This window comes from Eumetopias jubatus, unplaced genomic scaffold (genome assembly GCF_037043125.1).
Source record: "Eumetopias jubatus isolate StellerSeaLion01/CBP00866 unplaced genomic scaffold, mEumJub1_p1.0 scaffold_17, whole genome shotgun sequence".
Taxonomy (NCBI): Eukaryota; Metazoa; Chordata; class Mammalia; order Carnivora; family Otariidae; genus Eumetopias; species Eumetopias jubatus.
This window is the reverse complement of record NW_028274823.1, coordinates 29,305,820-29,320,940: the sequence shown is the minus strand read 5'-3', so window position 1 is coordinate 29,320,940 and position 15,121 is coordinate 29,305,820. Positions and strand designations below refer to the sequence as shown.

The window sequence follows — 15,121 nt, the reverse complement described above, 5'->3', positions numbered from 1 at the left end:
TTCATTAGCACTGAACTTGGTCCATGCCTCCAGAGTAAACTGGGACTTAAGCCCTGAGTCCCACCACAATAACTTGCCTTGGGTTACCTGAAACAAACTCAAAGCCTTCTCATGATGATGCCCCCTTCCAGCCAATCCTCTTTCCTTCCTTTCCTTTCTCTTCTCTCTTCCCATCACGTCATCTGCCCTTTGGCATGGCATAAAAGCCTTCACCTTGGCCCTGGTAAAGTATCTAGGACATCAGCAATAGAAGCAAAAAAGGCAAATGTCACTTGTACCCCTCAGCTTCCTTAGCTGCAAAAGGTCTCTGAGACACTGGTAAAAGGTGAAGATTCTGTGTCCAGAGGGTGGTGTGGTGTAGGAAAAAGCCTGAGAGGTCAGGGCCTCTGTAATCTAGGTCACAATGTGGTTGTCCATCTCCCAGAGTTTCCGGCTTTGGGGAAACACACTTTGGAGCAGCCAGCCTCAGGCTTCCTACCTTCAGGAATTGCCAGAGCATCTTTTCACTTTGCAGTGATGTTTGTTCGATCTTGTTCTGACAATAATTCAGAAGATTTCCTGATTCCAGGGCCTCCCACAGCTCAGCTGACCGCCTCAGTAATTCAGATTCTGTGATGACTTGACTGATGAAGACTAGGCGGAGGCAAGGCTGTGGCACCTGATGGGCAGGGGTGCTGGGGAGGCCAAAGGTAACCAGCTTCCCTCCAAACTGGTGAGGAAAAACAAGAAGGGTGAAGGTTGTATCTTCAAGCTAAAAATTGACACCAAGTCCACATCACAGGGAAGGCTATTTATTGGTCGACCCTAGGATAAGAAATCAACAATAAGAACTCCTGGGGTGGAATAGGATCAGGAAATGAGCAGAAAATGCACCCCTCTACCTAAACCACCTCTAAATTTTTAGCACCATCAGCATAAAACTCTAGCACATGGTGCTCACCTTCTGACCCGGGCTGGTAGCACCATTCTCCTAGTCACCTGGACTAAACGCCTTGGCGTCATCATGGTCTTTATACCCACCACAGCTACAGCCACGGAACAGCAGTCTTACCTCTTCTTAGGCAGTGCCTCTCACACAGAGCCCCCTGCCCCATCCCCAGTGCTAGCACGCCTAGGTTATTGGAAGAGGTGGCTGGCCTCTGAGTTTTCCTCCTCCAATCCAAGCCTTAGGCTACCACCCTGTACCTATGGCTGCTTAGCAGTGTGTTCCGGTTTCAAAGGCCACAAAAGAGAGCTTAAGCTCCTCCAAAGTCAGGGCTAGACTCTCTAGCCTCTCTCTCCCTGCTCATTTATGTGATCTCTCCACATCCCCAAAGTGCCAGTTCATTCTGCCTTCTGAGCCTTCAACCACCAAAACAGCCCCACCTGAGCATCCTTCTCACACAATTAGGTACCCTACCTAAAGCATCTGTCACCAAGCAGAGCTTAGTAAAGTTCCTTGACTCTAGCAGGTCTCCACCGTGGCTGCACATTAACACAACCTGAGGACCTATCCAGAGTCATGAGGCTGCACTCTGGTCAATAAAGTCTGAATCTCTGGTGGTGGGACTAGACATCAGTATATTTGAAAGTTCTTCAGGTTGCAGCCATGGTTGACAACTACTGCTTACTTCCCAACCCTTCACTATTTCCTTTCCTGAGACCTCCTCCTTAATGAACTTTCCCAGTTGGAATTCTTCACTTGATTCCCACAGCACAAACCTACACTACAGATTAGTGCTAAACAAAACAAACTTAACTTTTGATTTGTTAATATTTGATAGTCTTACAAAGTGCTTATGTATATTCTTATTTGAGATTCATGTCAATTCACTAACATAAGCTGAGCAGGTACTACTATCCCTGTTTTACAGACAGTCGAACTGCCCAAGGTTACCCAGCTAATAAGTGACAGAGCTATGATAAGAATGCAGGCCTCAGGTGCCTGGGTGGCTCAGCTGGTTAAGTGTCCGACTTTTTGATTTCAGCTTAGGTCATGATCTCAGGATAATGGGATCGAGCTCCGTATCGAGCTGCTTGGCCGGAAGTCTGCTTGAGATTCTCTCTCTCTCTCTCTCCATCTGCCCCCTCCCCCCAGCTATGCATGGGCACTCTCTCTCTCTCAAATAAATAAATAAATCTTAAAAAAAAATACAGGCCTCTCCAGACAGACCCATAAATACAAAGAAACTGGTGGGTGCCAGAGAGGAGAGGGGTGGGAGGATGGGCAAAATGGGTGAGGTGGAGTGGGAGGCACAGGCTTCTAGGTATGGGACGGGTAAGTCATAGGGATGAGAGGCACAGCAGAGGGAACACAGTCCATGACACAAGCATCGCGCTGTAGCTACACTTGTGGTGAGTACGGCATAACATACAGACTTGTCAGTCACTAAGCGGTACACCTGAAACTAAATGTAACATTGTGCATCAACTGTACTTCAATAAAAAAAGGCAGAAAATCAGAGCACCTGGGTGGCTCAGATGGTTAAGCATCCGCCTTCAGCTCAGGTCATGATCTCCAGGTCCTGGGGTCGAGCCCCGCGTTGGGCTCCCAGCTCAGTGGGAAGTCTGCTTCTCCCTCTCCCTCTGCCTCTCCCCCTGCTTGTGTGCTCTCTCTCTATTGAATAAATAAAATCTTTATTTAAAAAAGGCATAAAATAAGTATTGGGGCTGATGTAGAGAAAATGAAACTCTTAGGCATTGCTGTTGGAAATATTGTGAAGCTGCTGTGGAAAATGGTATGGTGATTCCTCAAAAAATTAAAACACAGAATTACCTCCTGAAACAAACAAACAAACAAGAGGAATGTACTTCTCTCAACATCAGAATTCTTCACCTCACTGCCTCCTATGTTAGCTTTACCTCCACAATAAAACTGGAGGCTGTGAACACAAGAACCACTTATTTGACACATCTGTTTTCAGTTCAAACCTAGTATTTAAAGCACTGGATTAAGTGCTTTAGGACCCTGCCACTCCTCAGACCAGCCGCAAGGGCACCACCTGGGAACTTGTTGGAAAATCAGAATCTTGGGCCCTACCCTAGACTGAATGAACCAGAATCTGAATTTTCATAAGATTCCCCAGGTGATCTGTATGTGCATTAAAGTTTGAGAAGCACTTGCTTTAGGGATAAAAATGAACAAAATGTGGTCCCTATCTTCAAGGAGTCTATTACTTAGTAGGGTCTCCAAACATGTATTTAAGTAACCTTAGTACAGTTAGAATGCATCATTACAGGAGTAGAAATCCTGGAAGTGAAGTTTGACAAGGGTTTAAAGACAGGCATTGCGGAGGGGGTGGTACTTAAGCAAGGGACCATAAAAGACTATAGTAGGATTCAGTGGCTCAGGAGAGAAGTGAAGGGCAGGGTACATGCAGAAGCAGCAAAGTTGAGGAGTTATTTGTGGAACAGAAAGGAGTCATATGTAACTGGAACCTAGGGAACACATAAGAATAAGGTGAGGATAAAAACTGGAAAGGTAAGTCCATAAGGGAATGGGAGTCAAAGGTTTTGGGCAGAGGAGTGACAGGATGGAATTTATGTATTTTTTTTCTTTCCTGCTTTGTATTTCTAACCCTTACATGTCTGGACTACCAGTCCAGACATGTAAGGGTTAGAGAAAAATCAGGTGGAATCTCAGGCAGTTCTCTATAACCAAGCAGCCTATAGCAACCAATACCTTTTAGACAGGACTGGCACGGTAAGCAAGGTGAAGGGGTAGAGGGAAAAGCAATAGTAACTCTGCTTGACCCCTAAAATGGGCCTGATCTGAGACACAGGCAGTAGGAATAAATCTCCTACAGAACACAGCTACATGTTGGGCATACAAGAGGCTTCACAGATACACATGCACAACCATGCACACACACACCCACACACTATACTTACAGCAAATGAAACACCTGCTGGCCTTCTCATCCATTTGGGGGGTTTTTTTAGAGGAGGTATCAATGATGCTTGGGCCACTTGCTCTGGTACCTGCAGCAGTGGGAGAGGCTGGCCTTTGCCAAAGGAAGAAGAGATCTGAGGGTAAAAGCACACCTGTATCACCAACCTGAAGTGGTGCTGCATCTGTAAACTTTACTCAGGGAGAAATCCTTGAGATACCCAATCTGGCCCAGAAAGGCTGGACTCCCGTTTTCTAGGGAACTGGTAGTGAGGGTAGGACTCCCATGCAGTAGGCTCTTGGAAAACCTACTGCATCCAAGGTCTACAGTGGAGTGTAGACACAGAATGGATCTACAGGAGAAAAGGAGATAAGACAGTTCATACTTCCAAAATAATGGTCCCAGCATGGGATCCAATGTCCCTGAAATATCACAGGGAACATCCAAGAGCAAGAGTCAACATGAAGGCCTCTTCTGTACTGTGGCAGGAACGGACACCCTCCCAGGAAGATGGGCACTAGAGAAAAGGTGGAGCCCTCCCAACCCAGGGTCCTGGCTTCCCAGTCTTCAACAGTCCCCACTTCCTCCCAGGCCATTCGTCCTTTTCTCTCCCCCCATATAGAGACAGCATTCCCTCCAGCATTCTCCACCAAGCCTTTCAAACCTTGTCAGCCTGTCTCATCTGCTGGACTTCCCAGCTCCTACCCATCACGGAGTACAAACTGATCCAGCCGTCAAAGGAGGCAGCAGAGAACACTGGAGGGTCCCGAGGGCACCACTGCACATCAAAGCACCAGCTGCTCTGTGTGCATAGCTTATATACTACCTGTGAGGGAACCCAAGCATTAGAGAAACCCTGACTTAGGTAAGGTAACCCAGAACACACAGCTTATTTCCCTTCCCAACATGCCCACAGAATGGCCAGCCTACCTCATTGCTCCCCAGGTTCCAACACAAGATCTGGTTGTCCTTGGCACTACTGAGCAGAAGCTCAGCATCAGCCTGGCTCCACGACACTGACAAGATCCCCCTAAAAAGGAAAGAGCAACTAACATTTGTAGAATGCCTACTCTGAGTAGGGTACCTTAAATATCTTGCATAAATTTCATCCCTATAAAATGAGCAGTCTGATTTCATTTTACAAACGAGGAAAATGAGGCTTTGAAAAATTAAAGAACCTTCAGCAGTCATGCAGCCAAGAACCCCAGTCAAATCCCAGAGCCTGGGCACTACACACTGTATCACTCTGCCGCCCATGGGTCCCCACAGAATGGCCTGCTTCTTTTCCCTGACTGTAGAGTAGGGACTATGAACAGCATGAATCAGGCAGCACCCACCCCTCTGGGTGCTTTTTTTTTTTTAGCAGGAGGGTGGTGAGGACCCAACTCTTCAAAGTCCTCCAAGAAGGTATAGAGGCAATACAGCCCTTTAGTAAGAAAGAACAGCGTGGGCTGCTTTTTCTGCTATGGGCTTAAGAGCTACAGCTTCAGGGGCAGGCCTGTTCAAAGGATAAACAGGAGCCTAGGTTCTCTTATTAAGGAGAAGTCTTGGAGGAAGCAACCTCACCACCTAAAGAAATGAACATTATCCTTAAATCAGAGCCTGGGGACTCTCCCAGGGGGACTAAACATTGGCTCCAAATATTTCTCATGACCCCATCTACACTCCCGTTTCTGGAAGTTAAATGGAATCTCAGGTCCTTTTCCATAACCTCAGGATCTCAAGGAACTCCTCTTTGTTGGGGTTAGAGCTAGGACCGGGAGACTGTATGTTCACTGGGAACGACTTTGAAGACATGGAAGATGTTTGGTAACTAAAGTGAGGCATTCACCGCCTCCTACCCAGGTCAGTTATGCCCCACCATCCACCAAGGATGTAGACACAGTTTGAGACATTACCTGCTGTGGCTCTCCAGCACCTTCAGGGGCGAGGAGGCAAAGCGCAAGTCCCACAGCTGAATCACTGGAAAACGATCATCTTCTGAACACAGCACCAACTGGGTGGCTATGTCTGGGTGCCAGGCCAGGCCTGAGCTGTGCATCTGTGGACAAAGCAGACCCCAATGGGTGATGTAACCTGACACTTCTGGTTATGAACCTTTTCTGCCCAGTTGGAATAGGACCTCTGAGGGCAGGTTTTGTGTCTCTTCTGTGATAAGTGATGACCATGAGTAAGTAAGGAACACTAGCAGCCTCTGGATCAGCTCTGTTTAGCTTCCCTAAGCATTCACTCTCAACAGGAAATCTGCTAAGAGGCTGAACCTGCAAGTGCAACAGCTGAAAGCAGACACCTGGCCTGGGGAAGAGCAGCTCCAAAGTCTAGGCATGAGAAAGAAGCCAGAGCCCGAGACTGTATTCTGCCTCCACAACGCACCCTGTTGCTATGATCGCTGACTTTGATGATAGGTTCATTCTTCCTGAGATCCCACACAACTGCCTTGCCACTGGGGTGAGCAGAAGACAGAATGTGTTGAACTTGCCGGTTCCAAGCCAGTGCCTTGATGTCTTCTGGAGGCTGCTGAGGCAGGAAGGGGGGGAAGGGGTAGAGGATAGAGGACAACTTGTCATCTCCTGGACCAAGAGCCATCTGCTGTTCCACTGCTCCCAATCCCCCACAGAAAGCCCAAGAGTAGACATGGGGCTTCCCAAACCCAAACAGTGTCAGGGAGCTGGGAGTTGAATTTTCCAGAGAGGGTCCTTTAGGGGACTGGTGTAGAAGCTGAGAGAATGGCAGGCACACTTGGAATTTACCCCTATCCCAAGGTGCTCCTGAGAGGATGGAGTCAAGATTTAAAACAGCCCTCTTATCTATGACAAAGACAGAAGTAGAGGAGGAGGAAGGGAGGGAAACAAAGACATGTAAGACCCCTCAGAAAGAATGAGGCAGAAAGAAAAGCCATTGCTATCTTTAGGGCACAAGGTGCTATCAAATTTATACTTAACTTACCTCACGATACTGTAAGCACAAGACAGAGAAGAGCCGGGAAGCAAAGAAGATGGGCCCAGTTATAGACTGACAGGTAGGTGCACTCAGAGACAGACATACACAAGACCCCCAACTGCACGGGGGAGCCCGGTACAGAGGCAAAGCTGACCCACCCCACAAAAAGGACAAGGGTATATCTGCGCATCCCCTCTTGGCCCCACTCCACTGAACCCAGGGCCCTACTCTACTCTGCCTAAGCCCTACTATGATAAATAGTACTCACTCCTTTTCTCAGTGTCTTTTCCTGCCTTTCTTCATCTTCCTTCCAGAAACCCTAGGACAGTTAATGACCACAAACCACCACACACACACACACACACACCCTCCCCTCCATCCCTGTTATGGGTTGGCTGGTAACATGTTAGTCTGTGGCACTTTATTTCCCTCCAGTGGTAAAGTCCAAACTCTCCTGTGCTCTGGGTGCCTCCAGAATTCAAGACTTTCCTGGGCAAATCAGCTGCACACTCTAATCAGCAGCCCCGGGAGACTCCTTACCTGTGACTTAGATCCTGGGGTCATTGGCACATTTAAGTTATTCAAATCCCAAATAAAGATTTCAGAATCACTGGCCCCCGAGGCCAGGAGGTTGCCCTGTATGAAGAAAAGGCCTTTGGAGACATACCATCCCAGGAAAAGTTAAGAACAGGAAAGGGGGAAAGAGACCCACATTTGGGGCTTCCAAAACCTCCCCCACAACAGTGCGGGAAGGGCTCAGAATTATAGACTGGAGGTCACAAGTGAATGCTTCCACTCAGATCTGTGGCTCCATGGCTTGGGCATGTTTGACCAAATGAAATGCAGTACCTGGAAAGGATTAAAGTCAAGGGCTCTGACAGCCCCTGTGTGCTTCTGTCTCTGGGCAATCACAGGGTCCTTCCCAGAAGACAGGATGTGGGTCACACTGTATAGAGTAAGCAGGCCATTGTCCCCGCCACCTGCAATGACCCCGGAGCCTTCCGGAAGCCCATCGCCAAAGCTCCCCCAGATCAGCTTGTAAAACCTACAAAGAGGAGGAACTGGCATCAGCACCAATGCAGAATCATGTCAGTAGGCAGAGAGGAGGCATTTCTGTCAGCCTCTGCCATTATGCAGGTATCCCCACCGAGATGGAATCTGCCTGTCTCCCTCACTTACCAGACACACAACACAGGTTTCCTTGCTTGGTCCTGCCCTTTCTCTGATAAAAAATTCTATCTTTGTTACACTAGGAAGGCAGGAGACCACTGCCTCAGAGTTGTGTGGCATATTTGTTTGTTTGTTTTAATTAACATTATTAGGGTTATATAGGCCCAGGGATACATATTTCAAATAGATTCGTTTACTTAATCTTCACAACTCAAATAACAGCAACTAACGCTTACTGGATACTTCCTATGTGCCAGGCACTGTTTTAAGTGCTTCACATGTTTCGCTGATTTAATATTAAATAACTCTATGAAGTATTAACTCCATTTTCAATTGAGGAAACTGAAGCACACAGAATTTATGAAACTTCTGTATGCACAGTAATTTTATCTCTATTTGACAGCTAGGAAGTGGAAGAATCAAGGTTTAAAGTCTGGCCCATCTTATTTATTTTTATTTATTTTTGTAGAGAGAGTGAGAGCGGGGGAGGGACAGAGGGAGAATCTTAAGCAGACTCCACACTCAGCATGGAGCCCAACATAGGGCTTGATCTCATGACCCTGAGATCATGACCTGAGCCAAAATCAAGAGTCAGACGCTCAATCCACTGAACCACCCAGGTGCCCTGGCCCATCTTATTTTAGAGCCTGAGCTCTTAAACATCATAAAATAGTGTATTCTGTTTAGAGGAAGATCCAAATACTTTTGTACCTGACTAGAAGCAGGTTCCCTACACCAACAATTGCTGTCCCCTCTTCCCTCAAGCTGGAAGTAAGAAAAGACCCAAGGACCTCTCCACCCTGTATCTCTTCCATGTGACTAGCCCACTGGATCTGCTATATGGCTACAGTGGGCCAGCCCTACAAACATAGAAACGTAAAGAATAAACATACCTCTTGGGAAACACTTTAGGCTTTCTAATGATGCTTCTAACAAGACACTGCCAGTGTCTTGCACAAAAGAAAAAGATGGACCCTGCGCCCCTGCAGACAAAGATGGGTCCTCTGCAAAGCCCCTAGGGAAGGCATGTGAGATCCCCAAAGCCTCACAGGTAGTCTGTCCTTCATTTCACAGCTGCTTGCCAAGGGTATTTCCACAGCCCTTCAGAGAAGCCAGATTTCACATCAAATGATGTCATAAGATCCCTAACTGAAATGAAATGTTCCCACACCCTGGAAAGTTGGCCGGGAAACTGAGTGGGGTGACCGGGCAGGAACCTGTCTGGCCAGTCATTAGCTAAGCAACCACCTGTTAGAAGTAAGGAGCTGAGCACTGGTTGAGACCAGGTCAGCAACTGAGATAAAACAGCAGAGCTGACACAAACAGTGGCTCCAAAGTTACTGCCCAAACGGCTATGTGTTCTAAGGTTGCAATGATCCTAACAAGGCAGAAGAATGTACGTGACACTGGCTCAAGAGGCTGCCATGTCCCCCTGGGGCTAGACGTCAGTGTGGGCAGAGGGCAAGTCAACAGAGTAGCTAGAGAAGCCCGGAATCTGTCTCACAGGAACCAGAGGAGAGTATGGCCAGAGAAAAACTCACACAGGGATGGGAGAAGATGTTCCAGTAACCTCAGTATGGTCACAGCTTATGACATCCAGAGCGAAGACAAAGGCACCTGAAACCTCAAGGGGGAATCACTGAAGAGTTGGAAAATAAAGCCCTGTTAGTTTAGAGTGACCAAAATGCAGAGCACAGAGCGTGACAAAATGACTTTCTTTCTCTAAGCATGTAGAAAGTACGGTCCTCTGGTTAACCGTTTCACTAGTGAGGGTGAAGCAGGAGCCCACACAGGACAGGACAGAGCACCCCTGGGAGAGTGGGACCAGCTGCGGTAAGTTAAGCAAGGACCCGGACATGATCACTCAGTGGGCTCAAGGAGTGTCAATCATCTCTGCTCTGCAAATGGACAGGGAATAACACGTGTGTGTGTGTGTGTACATGCATGCATGTGCATGCAGAGAAAGAGCGCATAAGCATGTAGGCAAATGCAACAAAAAATTAACAACTGATAAATCTAAGGAAAGGTATATGGTTATTCATTGTACTATTCTACAACTTCTCTATGTTTGAATAGTTTAAAAATAAAAACTTAAGAAACAAGATGACCTTTGGCTTGAAAATACAACTTTCAGACATTAGAAGACAAGAGATTTAAGGATATGGTAGAGAGAGAGTTTGTATAGAAAAATGGGAACTTTCAAAACATGAGAATACCGGTGGAATTCTCTGAAGAGGTTCCCACGGAGATGGCAACAATGGGCACCATAGAGCATCAAGAATGATGGGTGGCACCTAAAGAAAATACAGATTCTTTACATACCTACCTAGACCTTGCAAAGCAGAATTTCCAGAGAGAGGCCCTCAGAATCCACATTTTTAACATGAGCCCCCAGGTGATTCTAACAAGCAACCAGGGTTGAGAACCCCTGTACTAAATACATCAGACTGATACCAGCCTAGACCAATAAGGGAAGACGTTGAAATTCACAAAGAGAGAACCAGCCCTAATGACCAGCTCATGGCTATGCTTCTGGCATAGAGAAAAAGACAAGATTAAAGAGAATAAACTGAGGCCTGAGAGATCAGAGGGTCATCCCAGCGAAGCTCAGCTGAGGCCAAGCTTTAGCTACTTTATAATTAGGAACGTGGGCTGTGTCAATTCTTGCTTATGTAATTTAGGGACTTTTTTGTTTAGGACTTTGCTTTTATTTGCTTAGTTAGGTTCCTTTTTAAAAATCCCAACCTCATCTTAGTGAACTAAAGTGAAAACAAGCCAAACTAGCTGAGGGAATCCAAGTTTCCTAAAAGTCAGAGCGGTGAAGGCAGTGCTCCAAGCTGGAGAATGAAGACAGTGAAGTGGAGCAGTGGCTGTTTGAGGAAGTCCTTTCCTTATCCCTAGTAGGCACCAGGCTACTTATGCCTATATATCCCGAATTTACAGCAGAGAAAAACAGGGTGAGAGAAGTTAAATAATGTGCCCAAGAGGACATTAGATGGCAGTGCTGGGTTCTGAACACAGGTCTCTCCAACAACAAAGCCTACGTTCTCGCCACTCTGTGATTTTTTTTTTTTTTAAAGATTTTTATTTGAGGGCGCCTGGGTGGCTCAGTTGGTTAAGCGACTGCCTTCGGCTCAGGTCATGATCCCAGAGTCCCGGGATCGAGTCCCACATCGGGCTCCCTGCTCAGCAGGGAGTCTGCTTCTCCCTCTGACCCTCTTCCCTCTCATGCTCTCTGTCTCCCATTCTCTCTCTCTCAAATAAATAAAATCTTTAAAAAAAAAAGATTTTTATTTGAGACAGACAGCGAGAGAGCACGAGCCATGGGGAGGGGCAGAGGGAGAGGGAGAAACAGACTCTGTGGGGCTCCACCCCAGGACCCAGAGATCATGACCTGAGCCTAAGGCAGCCGCTTAACCAACTGAGCCACCCAGGCACCCCTCTACTCTGTCATCTTGATGTCATCTCTAAAGAAGGCAAACCTTGGAAATGGGAAAACCGAGTACACAAAGTGATCTTTTTCTGCTTGCTATTCCATACACAGGCACCCAAAGAAGATCACAGTGCTCCCCAAGTAGCTAGAACTGCTATAAAGGTAATGAAAGGTAAATCACCTACTTTCTTCATGTTACTAGAGGACGGGTCATACAGAGGTTACAGAGACCACAAGGAGATCAGCGTAGACACAGGGTGGAGTACAGTACATCACACATTGGCCTCTGATCTCATTCAGCCACAGCAGCTAAGACCTCAGTTCACAAGTCAACACACATCATGTATATTCTCCCCAAAACATTTCTTCTTGCATGAGATTCATCTAACAAACCAAACATCGCCAGCTTCAGTGGGCATGCTAATCTGTATTGATTCTGATGCATTCAGTGCATTTATCTACTTACAGCCTGAGGCAGTCCCTTGTCCGCACCTATACCAGTGTTTCAGAGCTGTTCTCTTTTGGTCAGGTATTTCTAAATACATAACATTTCTCTGATGTATCATGGATTGAGGATAAGGGGGTCTTCAGGATTCAAATGTAGTTAAGCCATGGGTCTGTTGAAAAGGGCAGGCAAAGGAAGGGGAAAGATTTTGAAAAGTATATGTTTAGGTAATAATGAAGAAAAACAAGGAAGGTTTCTTAAAAAAAAAAAAAAGGAGGGGCACATGAGTGGTTGTCGGTTAAGCGTTCAACTCTTGATTTGGCTCGGGTCATGATCTCAGGGTCCTGAGATTGAGCCCTGAATCAGGCTCTGCACTCAGCGGGGAGTCTGCTTTTCTCCTTCTCCCTCTCCCTCTGCCCATCTCTTTCTCTCTCTCTCTCTCTCTCTCTCTCTCTCTCTGATAAATAAATAAATAAGTCTTCAGGGGAAAAAAAGGAAAGAGATTATGCTCTAAAAAAGAAAGGGAAGGAAAGACTGAACATAGACCTGAATCTAGAGCCCAGGAGGTTCTTAGCAGTCATCTTGCACAACCTCCTCTTTAAACATAAGTGGGGAAACTGAAGACCACTGTCAGAATACCATTTGCACAGTCATGTACTGTTAGCCAAGGATGCAACTCAATACAACTATGCTTTCAACTAAACCATGCCAAAGATGACACAGAAAAAAAAGAGGAAAGCATAAAGCAAAGAATGGGCAGCCCCCTACCTACCCTGATCATCTTGGTCAATAGTTTCAGATGTGGATTTCTGAGTAAGTGACTGAACCCAGGCTGAGCCACAAGAGGGTGTCTTACACCCTGGGGTGTCTAAGATAATTTCTTCAACAAGACTCTAATAGATCTAGGCCAAAGGTAATTCCTTAGGTCTTTGGAAATGCAAATCAATCTTTGGATACAATTATGGAGGTGGAAAAGAAAGTAGAGATGAAATACTATCAATAGTGTTAACTGTACTATTTATTTTGGTTATAGCCCCCAATCCTTGCAGGATGGAACAGAGTATGAAATGAAGTTTATGATTCCTGAATTGAGTATCAACATTTCAAAAAGGGTCTCTTCAACCTAGTTGGCTGCAAAACCAACCCATCATCACCCTTGAAAAGTTCTCAAGGCACTAAGATTAACTGAAGAATAACTATAACTAACTGAAATGGTGGCTAGGAATGCTCACTTTGATAATCCAGACATTTCTAATGTGACTTGTTCATTTAACAGATATTTATTAAGCATCTAACACCAGGTACTGTTTTAGGAGCTAGAGATACAGCAGTGAGTAAAACAAACAAAAATCTCTGCCCAGAGGGATCTTAGGATATAATTTCAGATTTCTTTTTTCTAAAAAAAAGGTTTTTTAAAGATTTTATTTGACAGAGAGAGAGAGAGCACAAGCAGGGGGAGCTGCAGGCAGAGGGAGAGGGAAAAGCAGGCTCCCCACTGAGCAGGGAGCCCAACGCGGGGCTCAATTCCAGGACCCTGGGATCATGACCTGAGCTGAAGGCAGATTCTTGACTGACTAAGGCACCCAGGTGCCCCCTTTTAAAAAAAACTTTTTTTTTAAGATTTTATTTATTTATTTGTCAGAGAGAAGGAGTGCGCGCATGTGCACACACAAGCAGGGGGCAAGATTTCTTAAGCAATTATATTGCCTCTTTATTAGGAACTCTTTGCCCTAAGGAGCCATTACTGTGCTGAAGCTGCTGCTTCACTGGCTGAAGATAAGAGCCCTTGCCTCCTGCCCCGCTTCTTAACTCCAGGAGTATGAACATTATTACATTAGCTCACCCCTTTCAGGGGCCCTTTCTGAAATGCTTGCTTAGATGCTAAGAATATTTCTTGATTATTGGTAAACCCTCCAGTGGCTGCTCTTCAAAGGGAAAGGTACTGGAAATACAAAGAGATGTAAAAAACTATAAAATAAGGGATACTATCAGAAAGTGATATAGGGGCTCCAGAAAGGGAGAATAATAACTAACCTTTATTAGGTTAAGCCGTGAAAAGAAAAAAAAGGGTACTTCTGCCTAAATAACTTAATCTCTCAGATGAACCAAAAAATGCACAAAAGAATGCAAAGTTGCATTTGGACCAGTAATCTCTAAAATGGGACGGGCAAGATAATTTTCGGAGCTGTAGGAAAAAAGACTTATATTTTTAATCCATGAAATTATAGGAACTGCATTTTTATAACAGTAGAGTAACGTATGTATACTACTTATATTGCCTATATAACTTGAGTATAGTGAATATTTACATTTTCCCCGGTGGTATGAAAATTTGGAGACTACTGCTGTTAAGCCACATCTTTATAAAACCTTTATAAAAGAAAAGTTGAATAATAGAAAAAAGGTAGATTTTGGAGTTAGGCCTAGATATAAATCCTAGCTTCCCAGAGTTTCAGTTTCCTCCTGTGTAAAATGGGACTAATGGTATTTATGGCTCAGGCCCATTTTGAGGGATGAATAAGATATATAGCATATATAGCATAGTGTCTGGCCTCTATACATATGCTCTGTGAATGCCAGTACTCAGCCCTGTAAGCCTACCAGAGCCATGAAATCCACAAGTACCCAACCAGTGCCTAACCACGATGAGGAGAGGCTCACTCATTCTCCTCCCACTGGCAGAAAACGAGATACTGTGTAAGGTTATCTTCACAAGAGCCAAGGGAGGAAGGAGCCAACATCTCTGGGCTCAGAGAGAGATCAGGTACTTATGGGTCCAGCGTTGTGTGAGGCGTCTCTATCACGATTCTGCCTGACACCACTGCTGCTGCTGACCAAACAGGTATGAGTGGGTGTTTTAAAAAATCCTTTTGCAAAATAAACCCAGGGTTAACTTCTCCCCTCACGTATCTCCTCATGAGCCCTGAGAAGCACACATTACTACCAGGATTCCTCAACAGGGTCTACATCAGGATCTGTTCCGCACACTCAACAATTCAGACATAGTACCTGCTTGAGGCAGAAAGGACTCCCTTGTGTTTCAAGTCCAAAGAGGGGTCCCTGAAATCAATCTCAAAGATTTCCAATGTGCCATTTGTGCTAAAGGAGGCATCTAGCTGCTGGGCAGATGTTCCTAGGCACAAGAAAAGTTAGAAAGAGGCAGCATATAAGCAAAAATACATGCATGGATTTGGGGTATAAATGGTTAGGAAGTGGAGAGGCAGAGGAACAGGAGAGGACTGGGTATACCCTTTTTCAAATGGT

At 45.7% G+C, this 15,121-nt stretch overlaps 1 protein-coding gene across 5 annotated transcripts in view; it reads right to left on the bottom strand.

The window, feature by feature from the left end:
• SEC31B (SEC31 homolog B, COPII component) overlaps positions 1–15,121 on the bottom strand; it is a 32,898-nt gene that overhangs the window by 12,562 nt on the left and 5,215 nt on the right. For 4 of the 5 annotated variants that reach the window (XM_028098873.2, XM_028098872.2, XM_028098878.2 and 1 more), the window contains 9 exons: positions 14,867–14,990; positions 7,659–7,854; positions 7,350–7,445; positions 6,243–6,386; positions 5,768–5,910; positions 4,800–4,899; positions 4,534–4,695; positions 3,871–4,005; positions 479–709 (listed from right to left, as the gene is read on the bottom strand). In XM_028098873.2, the coding sequence (XP_027954674.1) occupies positions 479–709; positions 3,871–4,005; positions 4,534–4,695; positions 4,800–4,899; positions 5,768–5,910; positions 6,243–6,386; positions 7,350–7,445; positions 7,659–7,854; positions 14,867–14,990 (1,331 nt within the window). The remainder of the gene's footprint in view (positions 1–478; positions 710–3,870; positions 4,006–4,533; positions 4,696–4,799; positions 4,900–5,767; positions 5,911–6,242; positions 6,387–7,349; positions 7,446–7,658; positions 7,855–14,866; positions 14,991–15,121) is intronic. The other variant, XM_028098874.2, reaches the window with a different exon arrangement.